The sequence below is a fragment of the Cololabis saira genome, chromosome 13 (genome assembly GCF_033807715.1).
Source record: "Cololabis saira isolate AMF1-May2022 chromosome 13, fColSai1.1, whole genome shotgun sequence".
Classification (NCBI taxonomy): domain Eukaryota; kingdom Metazoa; phylum Chordata; class Actinopteri; order Beloniformes; family Belonidae; genus Cololabis; species Cololabis saira.
Window position 1 is genome coordinate 31787448 of NC_084599.1, and position 22701 is coordinate 31810148.

Here is a 22701-nt window from a genome sequence, read left to right on the forward strand (position 1 = left end):
AGATCTGGGAGCTCACTGATATTATTGAATGACTCAGCACTTATGATTTCATGGCCAGCAAGCGGAGGTACGTTGTAAATGCCTGTCCCTTTTTTCCATATATGGTAAATTTGTTGTGTTAATAATGACACATTATATGATATTTGTAGGGTTTATGCCATATAGGATCAGTAGTTTTAAATTTTGGCATTTCTGTCAACTCCAATAAAAAAAAAAACAAGAAATTACCCCAAATTCTTTGGGGAAAAAAATGATTACATTTACGGCCACACCCACTCATCACCATGCACTGACGTCTGCTCACAGCCGATCACTCTTACCTGGCTCCTCCTTCTCGTTGCCAATCACATCAGTAGCACTCGGCAAATGTTTAATGGTGCAGCTGCGCTGGCACCACAACAAACGTCCGCCACAGCTGGACCGTCTTCCTCAGTTGTCGAATCACACACAGGACAGATTGCGAATCCAAGAACATTTTGATTTGTTTTCATACCTTGCTGCATTTACAATTATAATTTACTTATATACTCAACCTTCTGTGATGATAATGATGTGTAATGAGTTAAATGTTAAACTCAATTTCTCCTTTTAAGGCGACTGCACGTTTATTCATGCTCTTATTTTGATAGTTAAGGATGGACGCTGTGGTTGTGCAGAGAAGTGCGATTGATTGGGTGTGTTTTATGTGTGACAACAGAAAAAACATTTATTTATTTATTCTCTGTGGTTATTCCTTACGTAATTCTATTTCAGTGTGCATAGAACAGCTTTGATTGTCGTGCCGTGTTATTTTATTGCATATGACGTTTGGGTCAGAATGCCATAATTTTAAAGCAACACTACGACTTTCTTCATCTCCCATCTGGCAACACTGTGTGGCGCTGATATGACCCTTGTTTTCAGAATTGCAACATCAAAACGAAAAAAGCACAACTAAGAAATATAGTTTGAAAAAGCTTCAGACCTGATAGTGAGAAATGAAAGGTGTAACTGAGGAAGATTTTCACAGATTGTGATCTCTCAGTTACAGGTTTTTTATTGTCAGATTGTGGATTTTGATTCTCATATTCGAGCTTTTGATTCACAATACATTTGGTGTTGAATTGACCTCATACATTCGTCCCCTTATTCCTTTACATCATGTCAAACAGGTCAGGTGCACTAAAAATGCAAAAAAAAAAGTGGTGCAAAGTGTTTTTGTTGCACGATGTGTTGGTGGAGGCTCAGTCACGATAACAGAGAGAACACATAAACAGCCTCACCTCAATGGCCGCACGTTATCAAAATGATGCTGATAGAAGAAAAAAAATCAACTTTCCCCATCAAAAGGTGTCAGGTGTCAACCCATTCAGCCCACACAGCTCTCTAGAATTACATCAGCACTTTCAATTCAAGGGCAAAAACCAACCTGGGTTGGGATAATTCAAACACAACAGCTCTGAAAAAAGAAACTTTCAAAACCAGAGGGGTGGAAAGTTACTAGGAAGGAGCTGCAGTTTAGGTATATTTGCAGCAAATGCAATCAAATACAAAACCAGATCACTGAGATGGGAGAGAACATTTTGCAGATGGTTGTCATTCCTCCAACATGTCTCGGAGACATGCCATGAAAAAAGGGTGTGTGTGTGTGACTCTGTTCATGCATGTTAGGAGATTTGTGGTGCATATTTTTTTTGTACCAGTCAAATTAATATTAGAGAGTTTGGCTGTAAGCCGCAGCGAACTGGGTCTTTTTTGAAGTGTTTTTCACTCTTGCAGCGGTAAAACTGGACCGTTACTGCCTTTAGCTTTGCTCTTTTGCATTAGAACGTCCTGATGTCAACTGTGCAGTTTGACAGTTTGTTTGTAGTAGAGCTACTTGGACTACAATTAAGAAAAATAAATCAAGATGGAGGCAACAGAATGCAACACAGATGGTCACACGAGTTTGTTTTCTCTGAGTTTGCATGTTATATCAGAGGGCGCCGCTTGGATTTTATACCCCCCACAAACTGTTAGAACTTTGATTTTGAAGCATGGCTGAGTGTCTGAGTATCTGTTTGAGAATTACGCGCTCATGCATATTCCACAGGGCCATCTCAGACGTTTCTTCTGACTCTGTGATTTAGCATATGCCAAGGTTGAACATCCATTTCATCTCAACCGCTCTTGTTACGTGCGCGTCATGCTCCCTCTGATGTGGTTGAACAGTCAAGGAGAAGTGCGCCCGCTAGGCTTAACCTTGTGAAAACTCCGGTTGTGATGTGAAACCTCTATGTGACACTGAGTGAAAGCAGAGATATCCAGGCAGAAATAAGCTGAGGAATAAAAAGACACACACACACACACACAAATATATTGCTTGGGGTAAGCTTTTAGGTCCATTTCTGATTGTTAGAAATAGTGCTCGCTGAAAACCGAATTCCCTCCAGCAGATTGACCTCGGACATCAACAGTAAGAAACCTTGAAATGACTGTGCTTTAATTGTACAGCTTCTGATACAGTACTCGTTGGATAAGTTAAATCTAATCTTTCCTGCTTGTTTTAAAAAAAAAAATTCTCAAGTGCTCAACTTTATTGATGATTTAAGGACTCCTGGTTTCTTATCACCAAGAGTTGAGTTCAATGATGATTCAGTAATCTAGGCAGGGCACCCGGCTTATGTGGCCACTCCTGAAACTCAACTGGCTCATCTACGAGCCGCTCCCCCAAGTCTGACTTCAGGGTGGGCCCCAGATATCCCTTTTCCAGGCAAGAGACGTTGTGTTCTTTGGTTTTAATATGGATCCATTAAACCATTCTTACTCTGGCCCGTCTCCCTGGACCAGTTTGCCTTGGGAGACCCCACCAGGGGTAATTGTCCCAGACAACATAGCTCCTTTGATCATTTGGGCACGGAAACCCCTCCACCTTGACAAGGTGGCGATTTGAGGAGGGGTCACTCACCCTTAGAGATATTGGGTGAGAAATTCACCCAGTATCAGAGTCCCTTTCAAAGTCATTTGAAAGGGACTCTGATGGAGGAGCTGAGGCATCTGTTCAGGAGGCCTCCTGCACAGCTACCTGGGTAGGTTTTTTTAGACATGTAGAACTGGAGGAGGTGTCTGAAGAGGTCTGGGCTTCTCTGCATAAGCGGTTGCCCCCATGATCTGTACCCAGATAAGCAGAGGTTAATGGTGTCAGGGAGTGGTATGTGACGACCCGGATGAAGGAGAACAGAAGGCAGGAGTTCCAAAAACGGTGATTTATTTGTCAAAACCAAACCAAAAGTGCTGCAGTGCAGGATACAAAAACCAGAACATGAATGTGACCGTGACCAAGAAAAACTACAAAAACTAGCCGTGGAAAACACGGAGGAACAAACAGTACGGACCAGCAGGGAGCAAGGGAAATACAAGACTAGATACACACAAGGGTTAACGAGACACAGGTGCAGATGATCAGGGCAGATGGGGAACAGGAAAGTCAAACAACTCAAACACAAAGACATGGGCTGCGTCCGAAATTGCATACTTCCACCCTAATGAGTATGCAAAATGAGTATGTGAGATTTTTTAGTGCGTCCGAAACATTAGAACGTACTCAATAGTATGCACTATCCATACTCATTCCAGAGAAATTTATGAGTGTGGATTGATGGACACTACCTAAGCAGAAACTTCCCACAATGCAATGCAGCGGTGTTTGGTTGCTAAGTAATACGTATATGTCATAAGTATAATATTAAGTATAATAATATTATTATATAATATTAATATTATAATATTCGTATATAATGATATATAATGTCAGCTTGTTTCGGCCAGAATAAACGGGAAAGAGCGGTGCTGCTACTGCTGCTGTGACACGTCACTTCCTCCCAACGGCAGGAAGTGACGTGTGCCCTCTTAATAGTACGTCCGAATGAATGCATACTACTGATATGTACTCAAAAGTGTGCCGAACTTAAGTATACTTTTTAGTATATACTGTTTAGTATGGCATTTCGGACGCACCGATGGGCTTCAAAATAAAACAGGAAGTAACAAACCGTGACAAATGGATTAAAGATGGATGGTTAAAAAAAAGAATAAATCACGTCGTCCTTTCATGGTCTTAAAATTAGGTAAAATGGAACCTCAGATGGACAACAATATGTGAAATATGTCTTATCATGAATATTTGTTTAAAGGAGCTGTATGTAAGAGCAATAATAAAACGAATCATAAAATGACCCCGATATGTCAACAGACATTTAAAAATCATGTTCATTTCAAATACTTATGTCACTGACAACAGCACTCAAGCCAGGATATTCCAGTTTAAAAAGAGGAGTTGCAGCCCTCAACTGATGTTTATGTTGTCATTTTTTGTTTTGGCCTGAAGCTCCACCCTCCACCTATCTCCCAATCACCAAGTCAGTATTGTTTCTGAAGCTCCACCCTCCACCTATCTCCCAATCACCAAGTCAGTATTGTTTCTGAAGCTCCACCCTCCACCTATCTCCCAATCACCAAGTCAGTATTGTTTCGGCATCCGGGTTGCCAGCTCGGCTCTAATTATTGCAGCCATGGCAGCCTACGTTCCTGCTGCATTCTGCAGCCTACCTGGCAACCTCTGGTCGGGGGGAGGAGGGGGAGGGTACACGCCACTCAACAATATTTTGAAAGTGACTGCAGTACCAGTTTTGGCCATTTCTTACAGACGGCTCCTTTAACAGTAGGCTAACTAAAAAAATTGCACAAAAAGTGTGTGAAGAACGATTACAAGCAGCAGCCAGGTCCTGCTGTTATAACTTTATAACATAAAATAAATAACTTTAACAAGGGTGAGCGCTTCTATAAAAGCAGACGTTTTGGTCTGGTACATTCATGTGCATGTAACAAGCAATTATTTCTACCTAACAGTCTAGAAATGGTTATAAAGTCATTTCTAATTTAGAGTTCATCATTCTACAAATCATTAAGATTTTTCATAAGTGGAACGTGTTCAAAAGAGTAGCCAGTCTTAGAAAAAATCTGTATCTGAGCAGGAAAAAAGAAACGGACAATCAGCACAGACACCTAGAGACTTTATGGCAGAGGGATTTAAAGCGGGTGATTTGAGGTTGTTTTGCACCCACAGGTCCTGGGTTCCTTTTACTCTTTGAGTTGATCATAAAACTCCTCTGGTCACGAGAATATTGGAGAGTCAAGTATTGGAACATCTGTCTGACAGCTAAAGCTTTGCTGAAATTGGTTCGTGCAAAAACGACAAGGATCCCAAGTCGAGGTCAAGACCAGACCTTTGCCGAGCAGACTGAAAGAGCTGAGGCAGCGCGTAAGAGTGGTGCATAGATGAATATCCACAAACCTTAATGAACAGATGATTGAGGGACTGATAATGTCAGACTTGAAACAATTACTTGAGGTCATTGCTGTGATGGTGGCACCACATGGTACTGAAGTGTAAGGTGTACTAACACACGTTTCTCTCTCTGAATCCCCTTTCATCGCCTTTCCCAGGTGTCGCCTCAGCTCCTCGCAATGTGGTGTCAGTTGTGAACCAGACGTCGCTGCTGCTGAAGTGGCACGCACCGCGTGACACCGGGCACCGGGAGGACTTGTCATATAACATTGTGTGCCGCCGATGCCAAAGCAGCGAGCGGCGAGTATGTCAGCCATGCGATGACAGCGTGCTGTTTGCTCCAGGCAAGCAGGGCCTGAAGGGAACGAGAGTGGAGATCAGCAAGCTCCGGGCTCACACGTCCTACACCCTCGACATTCAGGTTCGTCTGAAATAAAAGAGATGGGCGTTATAAAGCTTTATTACTGTGATTTTCTTTATTTTTTATTTTCACAGTTGGTACCATTCAGACTTTTGAGTGTTGCACACTCACCGCAGACAGGCTGAAAAGCACTTTTTAGAGTTGCCAGTAGTTATTATTTTTACTGATCCAGAACTACAGCAAATACCATCGCTGTCGTATTGACGGGCGTGTTTATGAGCCACAAAATCCCCTGCAAATGTTGTTTTGGATCCATTTCAACTGTTGCAACTTCAAGATGATTGCAACTGTCATCCTCCAAGAAAAAAGCAATTCATACGCTGTTAGGTTTATGGAAAGTTAGTATTAGATATGTCAGAAGAATATTGCTGCATTTGTTTTTTAATGAAAACCTTTAGTAAAAACCCATTCTGTTTACGCTTTAAAAGATAGCTGATGCACATACAAAAGTTGCGGTTGCAAAAAGGAAGACATCTGTGATATTACCCACTTTAGATAAAGTTTTTCAGCTCTTGGTTTTAATACAAATAGCTGCCACACATTCATTACCGGCATCACAAGTTACATAGATACTTTCTGACAAGCAGGCTTTTATGTCCGATCTGCAATTACACATCTCAGCTCACAAGGTCACTTGGAAGTCTACGAAGTCAGGATAATGGTAACCTTCAATCTTCTGCCACTGTCTTGCTTTACCATAGAAGCTTTAAAAGGCTTGAATTAAAGTCACTTCCGTTTAAATGTGCCGAAAGTATTGAAAGGCTGTCTGTGAATGACCCTCTGCTACATGCATACTTCTGGTAATTGTTTGGCCCGTGAGCAGATCCATTTTCGAGCCTCTATTGTAGAATGAGCAGTTCAATAGCGATGGTTGGATAAATGACTGAAGCAGTGACTTGACGATGAAAATGTTAATTGTAAAATGATCTATTGACGTTATGACAAGTCTCAATTTATATCTCCAATATTTGTCTTAGTTTTCCCCTTAACTGAGTTATGCATCAATAAATGGCAACTCTGAAAAGCCAACGAGCAATCTCGAATCACTTTTAGAGTTGATCTGCAGACGTTAACTCGTCAGCTGTTCCTTTTTTAATCTTGTAGCCTCAGCAGCAGATTTAATTTGGCTCTAAGTTACGGGAGGAATGAGAAACATTAAATATAAGCAGGGAAAAAAATAAACAGAAAGAAAAAAGCAGACTTGGATTAAGTTATTTTAATTTAACTCTGTAATTTGCTGTGACTGAAGATCTTGCATTAGTGTCTGAGTGATTAACTGTGCGTGGCAGCCAATTAGGTGGACTTCAAAATGGACTGAGGACCTGCTAATTGTGTCTTTTTGTTGGCGACATGAAACTGAATCTGAGATCTTGCCCTTTGAAGATATTCACAGTTTCTACCCTAAGACATCAAAACTAATCTCGTTGTTTTTGATACTTGGCAGCGAAACCACAAGTCATTTAGCGGTGTTAAAGAAATGCTTATGACTGCGGCACGTAGAAGGAAACTGCAGGATATTTAAATAAGCCTCTCTAAATCCTGACTCATTTACATCTATAATTAAAAAGTTGTTTTCCTCGCTGAAAATGTTTTTCTCATTGAAAAGATTAATGCAGCTCAAGTTTCAGCTAATCTAAATACCTCTTATGCATTGTTTTACCCGTGTGTCCTGCAGATGAGCTGTAGTGCAGGGTGAAGGTGTGGCTCTGCCTGACAGAGGACACTGCTCCACAACCTGAACACCTCACTGAAAATCCACGCTTTTTTATTTCCTTATCTTTGCCAACATGTGACAGTTTTGCATTATCACTTGCCAAATAGCTAGTTTGACATGCCTCAAAGTAACAAGGAGCATCAGCATCATTCCCTGCCCCAAGCTCAAATGGATCACCTCTTTAAAATGTGCCTTAGACCTGTTTATTCTGTCTGTGTGTTCAATAATTGAATACCAAGACACTGAGAAATATTGGTGTAGGACTCATTCTAGTAGAAAATACAATTTTAAGAAGACCTTGAATTAGCATAATGTGTTCATCTTTAAATAATTGTGTGCTTTATTGTCTGACCGCTACTCTTTCTACTCTTCAGGCAGTCAACGGAGTGTCTAACAAGAGCCCTTATCCCCCCCAGCAGCTGTCCATCAACATTACGACCAATCAGGCTGGTGAGTTGAAAGTACAAAGGCTGTTAGTGCGCGTGTGTGTGTGTGTGTGTGTGTGTGTGTGTGTGTGTGTGTGTGTGTGTGTGTGTGTGTGTGTGTGTGTGTGTGTGTGTGTGTGTTTGTGTGTGTGTGTGTGTGTGTGTGTGTGTGTGTGTGTGTGTGTGTGTGGTTGTGTGTGGTTGTGTGTGTGTGTGTAAGTGTCCGTGTGTGCTAACATTCCCTGGGGCGCAGTGGATTATACATGGTTAGGATGGCTGGAGAGATAGAGGAATCTCAGCTACAGCCTTTTTAATTCATAAAACATGTTAAAGGCTTTATAGCCTTGTGTTGTCACACCTCCACCCACCAACCCACATCTACACACACAAACACACACCCTCACACTCTCCTCGGCGCTTTTGCAGCACATTCCACTCCACGCAGTTTACTCATAGGCTATAGCACAAATTCATAACACAATAGATCTCAGGCACTTCAAAGAGACAGTACACAAGTGCAGTGCAAGTCCAGTCAATACATCCATTTATAATCCAGTTATTAGGGCCCGAGCACTGACAGTGCGAAGGCCCTATTGTATCTGTAGGAGATTTTTTTTTTTTTTTTTTTTTCCTTCTTCCGACGAAATGAGGGCCTTTTTTCCCCCTAAACGTGCCCCAAAAGTCACCAAATTTTGCATGTTAGCCAGGCCTGGCGAAAAATTTCATATTTAATGGTTTGCATTAATGGGCGTGGCAAAATGGCTCAACAGCGCCCCCTAGAAAACTTTGTGCCTCAAGCCCCACAGTACAGTTTGACGTACATGCACGAAAATCGGTACGCACCTGTATCATGGGACAACTAAAAGAAAAGTCTCTTGGCGCCATGGCCGAAACCAAACAGGAAGTCGGCCATTTTGAATGAATCGTGTCATTTTGGCAAAATTTATGCCATTTCTTCAGCTGCTTCAGAGCCCGAACGGTAACGTGCACCCAATGTGAGTCTCCATCCTGCGACTACACGCATTTCTTTTCTCTTTCAAAAGTGTTACCGTGGCGACGCTAGACGCCAAAAAGCGCGCCCCCCCTTCATCTGATTGGTCCATATTTGATAGTTCTCCAAAAGTCACCAAATGTTGCACGCAAGCCAGGCCTGGCGATAAATTGGATATTTCATGGTTTACATTAATGGGCGTGGCCTAATGGCTCAACAGCGCCCCCTAGAATACTTTTTTCTGCCATAACTTTTGAACGGGTTGTGATAAAGACATGTGGGTGGTGTCATCGGACTCGGTATTGAGTCCTTGACCTTCATTGGCCTGAATTAGCCCCGCTCCTTCTTCTGATTGGTTGTCCCTATTTTCTGTTATAACTTTTGAATGGTTTGACATAGAGAGTTGTGGGTGGTGTCATCGGACTCAGTTTTGAGTCCTTGACCTTCATTGGTGCAAATTGCATGCGCGCGAGGGCCTGTTCATCGCTGCTTGCAGCTTTAATTTACAATTTAATCTGCACAATCCAACCCAATCCAATTATTAAAAACGCCAAAAAAACAACTACAGATGTACTCACACAAGAGAAACTGAAAGCGCTCACAATGGTTCCAATATTCATTCACTCCTTATTCATACTTGGTAGTGATAAACTACATGTGTAGCAACAGCTGCCCCGGGACCGACTGACGGAAACGTGGCAGCAAATCCACACCAACGGCTTCTCCGACCATCACCTGAACATTCATACAACACTCACACACCAGTGGTGCCCTCACTGGAGGCAAGGGAGGTGAAATGTTTTGCCTAAGGACACAACGACGGATGAGTGGGGGGGGTCGGGGTTCGAACCGCCAATCCTTGGATCAATGGGCGACCCGCTCTACATTAGCCGGTAGGGTCACCCCAACCAGTCCTAACTTTAAGATTAATCAAAAAAAGGATGTTATAAGTAAGAGGATGCTTGCATAAATCCACATTTAGATCTGAACATTTCAAACCTCCACATTAGAGGAATCTGAAAACTGAAGGCTTTACTTTCAGCAGCCACAAACACGCCTGCAGCGTGGAGCGCTTGGTTGAATTAGTACGGAGCTTTATTGTACATTCAAGCTTGATTCTTAAGCGTTTTTATGCAAGAATAGTTTTACATTCTGTCCCTGATTTAACAAGAAACCAGTAAATAGAAGCTGAAGTTGAAGGAATGTGATTGTAATCTTGCTAATCCTCATCAGAACCCTGGCTGTAGTATTTTGGGTCAGCTTTGGTACACCGAGATAATAAAGAATTGTAACAGTCCAACCTTGGCAGACAGACCAACGGGATTATCCTACTGTTGGAGATATTTTGTAGGTGACAGCAGATAGATCACTTATTCGCTATCACTCCTGGATCTGTATATCTTTTTAAAAAGTAGAGGTTTAACTACAGCTCCCTATAAAGGCTGAGGTACTGTGGCCTGATGGCAAAGATGGACTGATCTGACCCAATATGGAAACGCTTACTGAGGAGAAAACTTTTTTGAACAGTCTGGTTGGAATAGAGCCTAAAGCAGACTAGTTGGTGGTTAGATTAAGTTTTTGTTTTTATCTCAAAGACATCAAAAGGACAGAAACTGTGTAAAAATAAACCAGGGTTTATGGAGCTGTTCGACTTGATGACACATCAAAGGCAGAGGTGGGAAGGATGCCATGGATTTGCTCTTTAATAGAAACACTTTTCTTTGTGAATAAGCTCATCAAGTCATCGCTACTGAGAATTAAAGAAAGAACACAACGGAAAAATGACTCCCCGACAGCCTGGTGACAGGGCAGATCTTATCCTCCTCAACCGATGATGAAAAAAAGGAAAAGTAATATAAGTCATCATATTTGACTTATTATTATTTGAGTTAAATTCTGGAATAATGCCAACATAAATTTAAAAACATGCCATTCTTTTGTTGTATTTAAGAAAATGGTTTGTAAAGCTATTTTTGAATCTTATAAGTGCAATTGACCATCTGTAAATGTTTCTTTGCTTTTCTATTGTTTCTTTGCCTTTTGTTGTTTCTTTGCTTTTCTATTCTCTTTTTGGTTTTCTGGAGGTCGGTAGCCAAAAATAGAAAGTTGGTATTATAGGATAGGCTTTTATAAGCATTTTGCTTCAGCCTATGCCTTTTCAGTTATTGTTCAACACATTTCTTTGGTTTGTATGAAATGTTAACGCTGTGTACAATGTTTTTTTTTTTTGGTGTTGTTTTGTGTTGCAATGACTGAATAAACTTCATTCATTCATTCATTCATTCATTCATTCATATTATTGTTCTGGACTAAGTGGGATTATTCTAACCTTATTGGTGCATCACTTCCTCTCCAGCTTTCTCAAAGCCCGTTTTAAAATGCTCAGCTGTGACGGAAAGGAAGGAGCAAGCCTCCTGTGATTGATTAACTTCTTGTTCAGAGGGGCAACATTGTTGGGTGTTTTACACATTGAGGCTGTAGGGCTGTGAGCACGATAATAAACTCGTCCAGAAATAAAGAGTAAACGTAGAATATAATACTGGGATTGTTCCATTCAGTTCGGTTATGGACTTCTGCTATAATAAAACTCGGTCTCACCTGTTATATCCTTACAATAACACATCTTTTTTTTTTTTTACCCTTTTCCTCATCTCTGTCACATCTTTTCCCTGTTTTATCTCTTCTGCCTGTTTTCTCCTCCTCTTTAGTCAATTTCTGTGTAATTCCTGAACCATAAAGTAACTGAGTTATTACTACATCAATACTTTATGGAGACAGACACAAGTGATATTTCCACCTCTAGTCAAATTTGGGTTTAAAAGCCGCTTTCCCCTGATGGAAAACACATCATCTACTTCAAGTGGGGCTCATTGCTAATCGAAACATGATCCATCGCCAGCCCGCCGCTCTCTGAGAGCATTTGTTACCGCTGCCAGATGCAAACCATTCTTATCCCGGAAATCTTTTAGGACTCAACAAAAACTGATTTATTTTCAGGTTGACTGCACTGGGGGGATTTTTAAATTATGCAATAGGTTTTGAGTGTATTTCATTGGACGTTTGGATATGAAACTCGCTGCACATGCAGAGAACCGTGTAAAATGTAAATTGCAAACATAATAAAAAGACTGTGAGGTTTTCAGGTGATAGTAGGCTCATGCTGTCAGATTATGATTAGAGAATAAGTATTTGGCAGCATTTACTGAGCATTACTATAAAGTAGTGATGATTCAGCTGCTGTGTGAGATGCATGCTGTCTGTTTTTAATACAATGCGTTCAAACAGGATCCCGATCAAAACTGCTAGGATGAATTCAATTATATTTTCATGTTTTACACCTTTCAGAACACCCATACGTACGTATATGTGTATTTGTAGCAACTGTCGTCTCATCGCAGTTCCTTCCTTTCTCCACTTAAGTACGATCCGTTATACGCACGGGATGGATACTATCTCATAAAACAATCCCGGAGGCAAAACCTTGGAATACATTACAGCCAACAGGCTTTCCTTCTTAAAATTATGAGTAAAAAAGCATTGCAGACATTACTCTTGTTTCCCCATCAGTGACAAGTGCCGTAATTTGTTTTCATGAGCCTCGAAGAGGAAACATTTTTCTCCTTTGCTTCGCAACTAATTTTTTGGCAATATGCCAATAAGTTGCACGCTTTATTTCCATATTTATGATCTTGAAGCATCCCAGTGAATCTTTAAATCTCCTAATTGATTACGTGTGTATGTGTGTGTTTTTAACAGCCCCCTCAGTGGTTCCCATAATGCACCAAGTGAGCTCAACGAGCCGCAGCTTCTCTCTGTCGTGGCCACCGCCAGAGCAGCCCAACGGGATTATCCTCGACTACGAGATTCGATACTACGACAAGGTAGAATGAGATGATGAATGTCTTTTTGGTAATTGTACATTTAGGAAGACGGTAACAGCCAGCAGTAATCTAAGTCATTAGAACTGGCAAATCAATATAAGCCGCATCAAAGTCGTCTCATTATCTTTTAGAGAGAACTGAAGATAAGCAACACTCTCACTTCTTCACTAATATATGCAGCTCAGTCCATTAAAACCGGAATGAGAGTGAAGCCACAGAAGGGTTTCACTCTCTGCCCCGTGCACCTGGCTGCCACAGCCGCTGTGAAAAATGTTTTAAATGTGCCCATTTTTCATAATACCTCTCAAATTAAAGATCAGTCTCACCGTATATTGTTTTTTTTCTCGTATTTTCCTACAAAGGATGATTATTTCCAATCACTTAACATGTCTACTGTACTCCTATCAGCTAAGAATCATTAACACTGTGCTCAGCTGCTGACAGATTTGACATCATAATTAATTAAGGAAAGCTGCGGGCGCAAACGTGTCACTGTGCTTCATGGATTTATAATTTGTGTAACGGATATTTTTTTTTCTCCCACGAGGGTAGTAGATACCCCTTCATGTTTTCATCATTTTACAGCATTATCTTATAATAAGTCAGATTGATCTTCAAGCCACGATGCATATTTCACGGAGTCCGTGGTCGCACTGACAGGGTCTCACGGAGATGAAGCGCCTCTCTTCATCCAATAAAAATGAGCATCCATTTATTAACTGACTACAGTGAGATCTTGTCAAACTGCACGACTGTGTCACTTCAGCTAAATTGCAAAAGAAAGTTTAAGCGATTTACTGAATCAGTTTCTACGGCGAAGTGTGATAATGCATTAGCTTGACATGACAGTTTCATAAGCTACAATGTACAATATGAAATCAGCACAGAGCTTTAAAGAGCCGTGAAGATGCAGCCAAACTCGCACTTTACCTGGTGAAAAAAATAAAGACCAATAGACTAATGCACATGAATAATAGAAAGCTTTCTAGTCTTCAATTTAATCAGTGGAAACAGAAAAAAATATCATTTACACCAATTTATATTTGACAGAAATATGTACATCTTATCTTAGATCAAACATTAAATATTTTATGTCAAGCTGCACATAAAAAGGTACAGTACATTCAATAAGAATATTAGCACATCAGTATTTTCAGTCACTTTCAGTGGCATTTTTGTGACCTGCTCTTCTGTATGTTTTTGATATCTGCTCACACTCCAAAGGGACGAATGTCACTCTGTTTGGTGACTGGAGCTGTTAATATTACTCCTTTGTTTGCCGAGCAAGATTGTTTCCAAGATTCATCTCTTCAGCTCACTGTGTTTATGGAAGCTCCAGGTCTCAGTGGGCCTCCAGTGCCACACGTCTGCACTCCACACTGCTGTTACACAGATGCCTTCCTCTACGAAGGGTGAAATTGTTCATCTTATAGAGCGACTTCTGCACAGGGAGTAGAACATCTTTTCAGGGAAAAATCATATTTCCAGACCTATGTATGTTGAGAATCTCTCTTTTCTGTCTCTTTGTAACGCCATCGCCAAAAGCATCATTGTGTCCTTTCGCCAAACTCTTCAGAAGTTTAGAAGTTTCCTTCATCTTTTCCACAGTGTGCTTGTACGACCACATTTCCTTTCCATCCTTTTCTTCATCTCTTGCCTGGGGCCATTTTAAATTGATCCAGACGTCACTCGGCTATCAGCATCTACTAGCTCCTCTTGGGTGATCCTGAGGCGCTTGAAAGCTAGATATGTAATCCCTCCAGCACGCTCAGTTTACCTTAGGGTTTCTTGACTAGTGAACAAATAATCTCCATAAGGAGGCGCCCAGAAGGCATCCATATTTTTGCTTCCTCCAGATGTCTAAGCGTCTTACTCAGTCTCTAAAAGCTGACCAAGCTACCTTGGAGGGGGAATGCACTTGTGTTTGGGATGTAATCATTTCCATCCTTCCCAAAATGCTGTTGAACGTTCTATAAATAATAGGTCATTTCCACTAGTGCCTACTCAGCTCGGCTCGGCTGGACTTAATTCTGTTTTAAGGGTTTTCCACGAAGTGAAAGTACCGCTTAGTACCTTCTTTTTATTGCACCTACTTGGTCGGGCTGAGTTGGGCTGAATATGCAACGTCACCAGGCTGCGGGCCACTGATTGGCCATAGAGTAACATCTCTGAGTCTTGAGAGCAACTGCTTCCATCCTGCTATATTAAAAATCCCAGCAACAGCGGCCGCTATATTTTCTTTACAACTAAACAGCAAACATCCTCCGTGGTGCAACGAGGAGGTCCACACGTTTCTGTGCCTCGTGGCGGACGACCGCATCCAGAGAGATGGGGCGACGCGTTTGCAATGAAGGCCACGCCCAGTTTGAGGTGGTACCTAACTGTAATGCAAAACGGCTGAGACCGAGGCAAGTGGAGTTGAGTCACGTCAAACTGTATAATGGAAAAGGGGCTTAAGATTTGTAAAAAAGGAACTACCGCGGATGATAATTTCGCTGCAAAAAATGACTTTGAATCCATTTTCCTGTGTCCCCTGAGCCAACGGCTGTTGTAATTGGAGGACGAGATGTCACGTAAGATGATTACACTGACACATTCACGCATGCACACCTTCTAGTTCTCAGTTTGTTTGTTTTTTACAGACTCGGTTAAAACCCTTTAAACCCTACCTAATCTCAGGCAGATGTTCTTATGCAGCATGTGGGTATAAAGGGTATAAATGTGGCAGGTGTGAAGCAGTTGCTCTCAAGACTCACTCTCTGGCCAATCAGTGGCCTGAAGCCTGGTGACGTTGCATTTTCAGCTCGAATCAGCTCGGTTAGAACCCCAAGTAGGTGCAAAAAAAGGAGGCACTAACCGGTACTTGCACTTAGTGGAAAACCCTTAGAAATCTAGGTTGGCCTCTTGTGCAAGGAATCCATAGCCTTGTCTGTGTGGCAGCAGCTGCACTGGGACCAGTAATCCATTCACTAAATGTACTAAATAAGCTACATTTGAATGTATAACTAGGCAATGGTGAATGTGAGACACAAGTGATAGAGCAGTGCCAAACTTTACACCAGTCAAAAAGACTTAAAAGATAATTTATACCCAACGATGATCTAATACTCAGCCAAGAAACTTGTACAATGTCAAGATTTATTACGGGCATATGTTGTGTTTGTCAAAGCGACAGCACTGCTGGGAGATGAGAATCATGAGCTGAATCAGGAACTGCTCTGTCATATTTTAGTCGAAGAAGGTCGCTTTCTCAAGGCAAGAGAAGGAATGCACAACGCAGTGAAGGAACAAACTATTGACAGCAATTGAGGGCTAAACATGCAGCATAAAAGGGAGAGAGCAAGTAAAGCATCACAAGCTCTTTGCCCAGTTCCTTGATGAATAACCAGTGTGTGTTCACCGCACACCACCCTTATAATCAGGGCATCAGAACCATGGGCAACCTCCTAATTCTCTGCTGCATAAAAAATTAATTAAGATTAAGAATAAGATATTTTATTATCAAAAACAAATTAATTGAGGAATACCTTAAAGGAGCATGAGGCTCCTTTTTAAGAAATGAGACTCATTAGCGCCACCCTTTGCCACGACGGCCGTCGGGGGTACTGCAGCCAGGAATTGCAGCACATTTTGCAGCACACAGCCTGTTAAAGGCAACGGAGAGATACACTAGAGGGCTCATTGTTTTTGGTTTGGAACGCTTCGTCTGACATTATTACTAGAAAACTTAAAACGTTTACGAATTTTTTTCATAAATCCTGCCTCATGCTCCTTTAAAGACGAAATGAAAATAATTTATTGCAAAGATATAGTAAAACAAAACAGCCGTGTCACTCTTGACCCATGTTGTGGCTCAAAAGGGTTAAAAGTACCATTTAAATTTGTTCATTGCATCAAGGCTTTTTGTCAGGAACCCGTATTTAAACATCATGAATCAAACAATAATACGTTCACCAAATCATAAAATGTTGTGATGAAAATGATGGCCTTTGTGGTGCAGAGGAAAGAGCACAGCATAGTGAGATTGATGAGCAGGTTTCTGCTGAGGAGGACAATGTAGAGCAGGGGTGGGCAACTCCGGTCCTCGAGTATTGCTGTTCTGCGTGTTTCAGATGTTTCCCTGCTTAAACACACCTGAATTAAATGAATGGCCATTATTAGCTTGTCATCAAGGTCTTTAAATTATCCAGTCATTTGTATCAGGGCGTGATGGAAGAGGAAAACATCTAAAACATGCAGGACATGAGCTGCCCACCCCTGATATGGAGTATCAGGGACACGAGGCATCTGAGTCTGATGTCCCACTCCTGCTGGGACCTTCAAGTCCAAAAGTGTTAGCATCTATTGGAGCTCAGTACCTCCTGGCCTACACGGCAGGGCTGCTACAGAGAATGTCCTCCAAATGACCCGTAGGTTTATTTTTAAGACCACTAATCATCAACAGATCAACTGATGTTAAACCAGAGCCAGAGGTGACGGTGTTTTTTCCCCCTTCTCATGAAAAATGCTCCTTCCAGGAATGGATGCCCAGTAGAGAAATACGACATAAAAATCTAAGCAACCTGTGATGAAAAAAACAGTTATGCATGTAATCTACAGATTTAAATAGGAAAAGCTGCAAGTGGCAATCCCTGGAAAATATAAATACATGTAAAAAAAAATCAATCTAAAAGGCTAGTTTTCAATATGACTACTCGACTGCGAGGTCATAATATCACGTGTGACAACACAGCTGTGGAAAAACTGTATATATGGGCCAATATTGAACCATAAATCCACAGATGAAATAATAGCTAATAATATTGAAATAAAATATAAATGAAACAATTTTACTTAAGAGATGTGATGTTATATTTCACACTAATAGTCAAGTAATATAAAATAAACATTTTATTTATTCATTAATTTCTCTTTAGGTTAATTTACAAGCAAAACGAAAAAAATATTCAGGCGTCCACACCAAAAATATTAAAACACGTGTCTAATAAGTCTTACAAGTCTAACAAAGTAAACAAGATTTAAGAAACAAATAAGATGACAAGTCAATATTTAGTCTGAAAGCGGTTACTGAGTATGCATTGTATGTATGCATACTTTTTTAACCCTGAAAATGTTAACTTTTACATCCTTCTAAGAACATTTTGTCATCATGAATGTGGACAGATCTCAGTAGATCCAGTGGTGTGATTGTTTTGACCTACTGATGCTAACGAGTTTCTGTGGCAGAAACACTATTATTGATTATTGATGAGTGTTGTTTTACTTGTACTGCAAAAGGGAGTCAAGTGAGAATGCTCCTACTGCTTTCTATTTGCAGAAATTGAAGATCTTTCCACTTTTGGAGATGAATCAGTCAAAGATAAGAGGACTAAAACATCAATTTATCCCCTAGTGGGTGCTGTTCAAAGCCCGTGCCACTCTGCTCTGTGGGCCATCTGACTGAAGCAATCAACCCCTTCGGCAGCCCGTATAATAGACAGGGACCTAATCTGTACAAACCAGGAGACTGTGGAACAAAGGACTTTGTGGCAGAGTTCATTGAACAAACTAGCCCGAATAGAGAATGTCAGACCTGCGGCATCATTGAGGATCTCTGATTTGGATATGAAACACTTAGGACCGGCTTTCTCTCCCATCAAAGACGGCTGCTGCTGTAGGAAAGAAAATGGTTGAAAGAAGAAATTTTGATTGCGTGTGAAGTCTTTGTAATTCACTGTATAAGAGGAAACATGTTTTCAGCTTGTAAGGGAAAATTACTAGTGTACTTATATCACCCAAAGGTATTGTAAGACTGTCCTCATCTTTTCTGAGGATGAGCCAACAGCTGCACAAACACTTCACTGCCAACAAATTAAAAGCAAAGAGGGAAGTTTCTGTGCAAGATGCACCAAAAAGAATGCACGGATCCTCATTCGCAACCCACGTTTCCCATCATCCTCCCGCTGTTTTTATGAGACTGAAGAAAGTAGTTTTTGTTTGCACTCAGGTTTTGTTCCCGTGAATAAATGGTCTCACGGAAGCTGGTTCTTTTCTAACTTAACTGCATATTCTTCTCAACCACAAACACAACTAAAACCATAAAATGCTGACAAATGTTCTCAGCTATTTGTTCCTATCTATTCTTTGATGTAAGCATTCAGTGCAGAAGTACACGGTTCCAAGATATGTTTTCACAGTTCAGCGCATAGCTCTGGTTTCACCGTGTTACACGAGGTAAAGGGATAGAAATTATGCATAATTTTTACTGTCAGGCTTCTTACTACCTTTTAAATTTCTAATACCAATTTATAAAATATTGTTTAACTGCATAATTTTACCATTTAAAAAAAATACTATTACTGCTAATGGTTATTACTGGTGCCATTTTAATTTTCCAACATATTTGTCTATGCTACTGATAACGTGAATTCGACTTTGAATAAAATTACAGGGTACTTTATTTCTGTTGGAATATTTTTCAAGTATAACACCAAAGTATACTTTTAAGAAAATAAAAATAAACTTTTGTTTTAAAAGTTACGTTTTACTCTCCCCGTGATGATCCCCTCATATACATTTGGAGTCTCATGTCTGTAGAGAAACCCTTATAAACATTATTCGGGTTATTTAAAGGAGACCTATAATGGCATTTAATGTATATTTTAAACAGGCCTTGAATGTCTTAAAAACAATCAAAAGCTTGTTTTTTCTACATAAATCAGAAATTCAGCCTGTGGGCCATGTCTATAGTTTTACCGCTTCTAACCTCATTATCTATGAGGGATTCTGAGTGGGAGGGGAGGCTATGATAATGAGACACTGTGCTGATTGGCTGTCTGAATGACTTGTAACAGGGGAGGGAACCAAGCCTCCGGGCAGAACAGCAGCGTACACAAACCGTTTCCCATGCGATGCGATCGAACTTCAGCGACAAAATCAATTCCGTTGCTTTATTTTTGTTCTATTGGACTGTCCTAACTGGCCGCGAGTTTAACGGTTTCAGTGTGGACAGAGAGCGTCCGATGTCACGCAGCTCGACGCGATAGTCGGACGCTCGCAAGCAGTTACACGGTTTAAACAGATCTTAAAGCCTGATTTACGGTTCTGCGTTAAATCGACGCGTACCCTACGCCGTAGGCTCTGGTGCACTGCTTGGAAGATCTGAAACCATAAACAGAAGAAAAATGTATTACTAATAGAGCTCCGGTGTTACCTAACACTCCGTTAGGGAACACTGGAGCCACCGGAGCTACTCACCGGTCCGGTCCGTTGAGTAGCTCCGGTGCTCCGGAGCTAAGCTAAATACTTGATTTGTATTTTGCTTACGTAACGAAAATGCACAAATCTGAACGGCTTGTAAAAGTCACATGACACTGGAAGGATCCTCCGGGCGGCTGTACAGACGCTGCAGAATTTAGTTGCATTCCTCCTTCTCTGAGTTGTCAGGCTGAGGGGAGACCACTTTTAAAGCAAGAAAAAACGTGTTTTTCATAATAGGTCCCCTTTAAAGCATTTTATAATACATTAAAAGAGACATGCTATTTTTGAAAAGTTTACCATTTCCGGATGTTTTGATTGAAGTGTCTCTGGCATGTTTTGGTCAAAGTACTGCATAGATACAATAGAAGTACATTTTTCAGCAGGGCTTAGCTAAAATGCTTGTAGCAACAGCCAGCAGTTGGCCTGAAACCTTCCATGTACCAATAAAGAACAATAAAACATTTCCCCTGTGCACAAGAAAGCTGGATGTTTGTCAGCTTTGGCGCAATCCATCTGTATTAATTTATGGCATTTTTGCTCTGACAGCTGTGTATGTCAGTGCTTTACATAGGCAATACAATACCTGTTGTTTTAGGTGAATTCTTTTTCGTCAGAAACAAATGTACCGGGGGAAATATCACAGAACTTTGGGAGAGCTCTTCCTGGATATTTTGGCTCCAATATTGAGAAAGTCCAACAACTATTTACCTTGCAATATAGAAAAGTAGCCTATGTCTACAACCACACAAACTCAGTGTACCAGGTTCACCCAATATCTCTGTCCCGACTTTAGTTCACTGGTTTATGTCGCAGTATGGCCATAAAGTAATTTCCCCTTGTCCCTGTTGCCCCTGTTGTAAATATTGCAAGAGAATGTAAAAGTATTTTGAGGGAAGGCGAAAATAAAAACTGTCCCTATGTCACCTAGGAGGCTCTGTAGAAAAGCGCACTTTTCACAGATTCCTTTGAATCAGTCAGTTTGAGTGAGCTTGTCCACTCCAGCCTCCTCGTCCACAGGGACTCCCTCTTTTGACGTTGATTGCAGCTTTGCACTACCCACACCCAAGGTACGACAAAATATGTCCTTAAACGGGAGGACGGGTGGGTAAAGCTGGGAAACCTGGATAACTGTCACACTAGAAATCTGAATTCCTCAGAGTGGCGTGTTTTAAGGCACAAGCGAAGTGACAGGGTTGTGTCATGTCTCAGTTTTTCATATGGCAGGCACACCAAAGTTGCAAAGGGGACAAAGTTCCCAGTACATTTTACATGAAAAGAAAATTCCAAAACAATGGGGAATATGTGAGAATTAACATATTTATGAACATTTATTTGGAATTTAGTTTTTTGACTTTGATTCACTTCTGAGAAGTACTTTTATGGATTCTTTCGCTAAAAGAAAAATTTGAAAATTGGATGACATAAACATATTCCCTATGATATGAGAAAAACAAATACAATGCATTATAATAAATTCACACCCTTTATTTCAGCATTGGCTATTCTGAACCTATCAGACCTATCATATGGTGCACATGACATTATTCTGCTTCTAAAACCCACTGCAAAATAAATGAATAAATAAATAAATACATGTACAGCTTTAAAGTTAGCTAAGAAATTGCTATAGTTCTGGTTGAGTCACAAATCATGCTGGACCAGTTGATAGCAATACTTAAAAAGGGACCTATTAGGGACCTATTTCTTGCTTTAACATATATAAAGGAAAGCAACCAAATTCTGCAGTGTCTGTACAGCCGCCCGGATGAGCCATCCAGTGTGATGTCAGATTCTGCTCCCTTTCGTTACATAACGAAAATGCGATTTACATAGGTTGGCCTCCGATGCGTGAAACCACGGCCACAACTAACTCCGCCGGCCGGAGCTTCTGCCATTTTTTCCTAGCGGTGTATTGCGTCATTCAGGCAGCCAATCAGCACAGAGCCTCATTATCATAGTCTCCCCTCCCACTCAGAATCCTGCATAGATAATGAGGTTAGAGACTGGGATGCTGCAGACATGGCTCAGAGGCTGAATTTCTAATTTATTTAGAAAAAACAATCAGAAGCTTGTTTTTAAGACATTCAAGGCCTGTTTTTAAATAGGTATTAGATGCCATAATAGGTCCCCTTTAAGATGGCTAGATGGCACAGTAAATAAAAATATAACCTGCATTTGTATAACATAAATCTAGAAACCAGAAAACAGAAGAATCAGCTTTACAGTAATGAGCTAGGTAACACCATGGTAGCTCTCTGCGTAAACTACCAATTAAATGTTATGTATAGCTCAGGTAGGCAACCCTGGTCCTAGAGAGGCGCAGTCCTGCGTGTTTTATGTGTTTCCCTGCTTCATCACCCCCTGGTGCAAGGGACTGTCATTAATAGACTTGTATAGACCTGGATGACAAACTGATGATGGCCATTAATTAGAATCAGGTGTCGTGATGCAAGGAGACGTGCAGGACTGCGGATCTCTAGGACCAGGGATCGCCTACCCCTGCTATAGCTCATATTTACTGGAATCTGATTTACTGGGTAGTTCATGTATAAACAGATTTTGTATTTATTATTTACCCCAGTGATATCAAAGCTTGGCGGGTTGTAGTCACTGAGCTCCAACAGCGTGGCTTCAGTGGTCCTGCTGTTATGTGCATGAGATGAAGAGTTCACAGGGCAGAAACTCAAGTTTATACCCAAGCTGGGTTTCCAGAGGGAGCATGGGA

General features: G+C 40.9%; 1 protein-coding gene across 1 annotated transcript in view; it reads left to right on the forward strand.

Annotated features, from left to right (window-relative positions):
* LOC133457864 (ephrin type-B receptor 1-like) overlaps window positions 1-22701 on the forward strand; it is a 122934-nt gene that overhangs the window by 56467 nt on the left and 43766 nt on the right. Inside the window, exons 7-9 of the mRNA XM_061737233.1 lie at window positions 5464-5726; window positions 7815-7890; window positions 12613-12737. Coding sequence (XP_061593217.1) covers window positions 5464-5726; window positions 7815-7890; window positions 12613-12737 — 464 coding nt within the window. The remainder of the gene's footprint in view (window positions 1-5463; window positions 5727-7814; window positions 7891-12612; window positions 12738-22701) is intronic.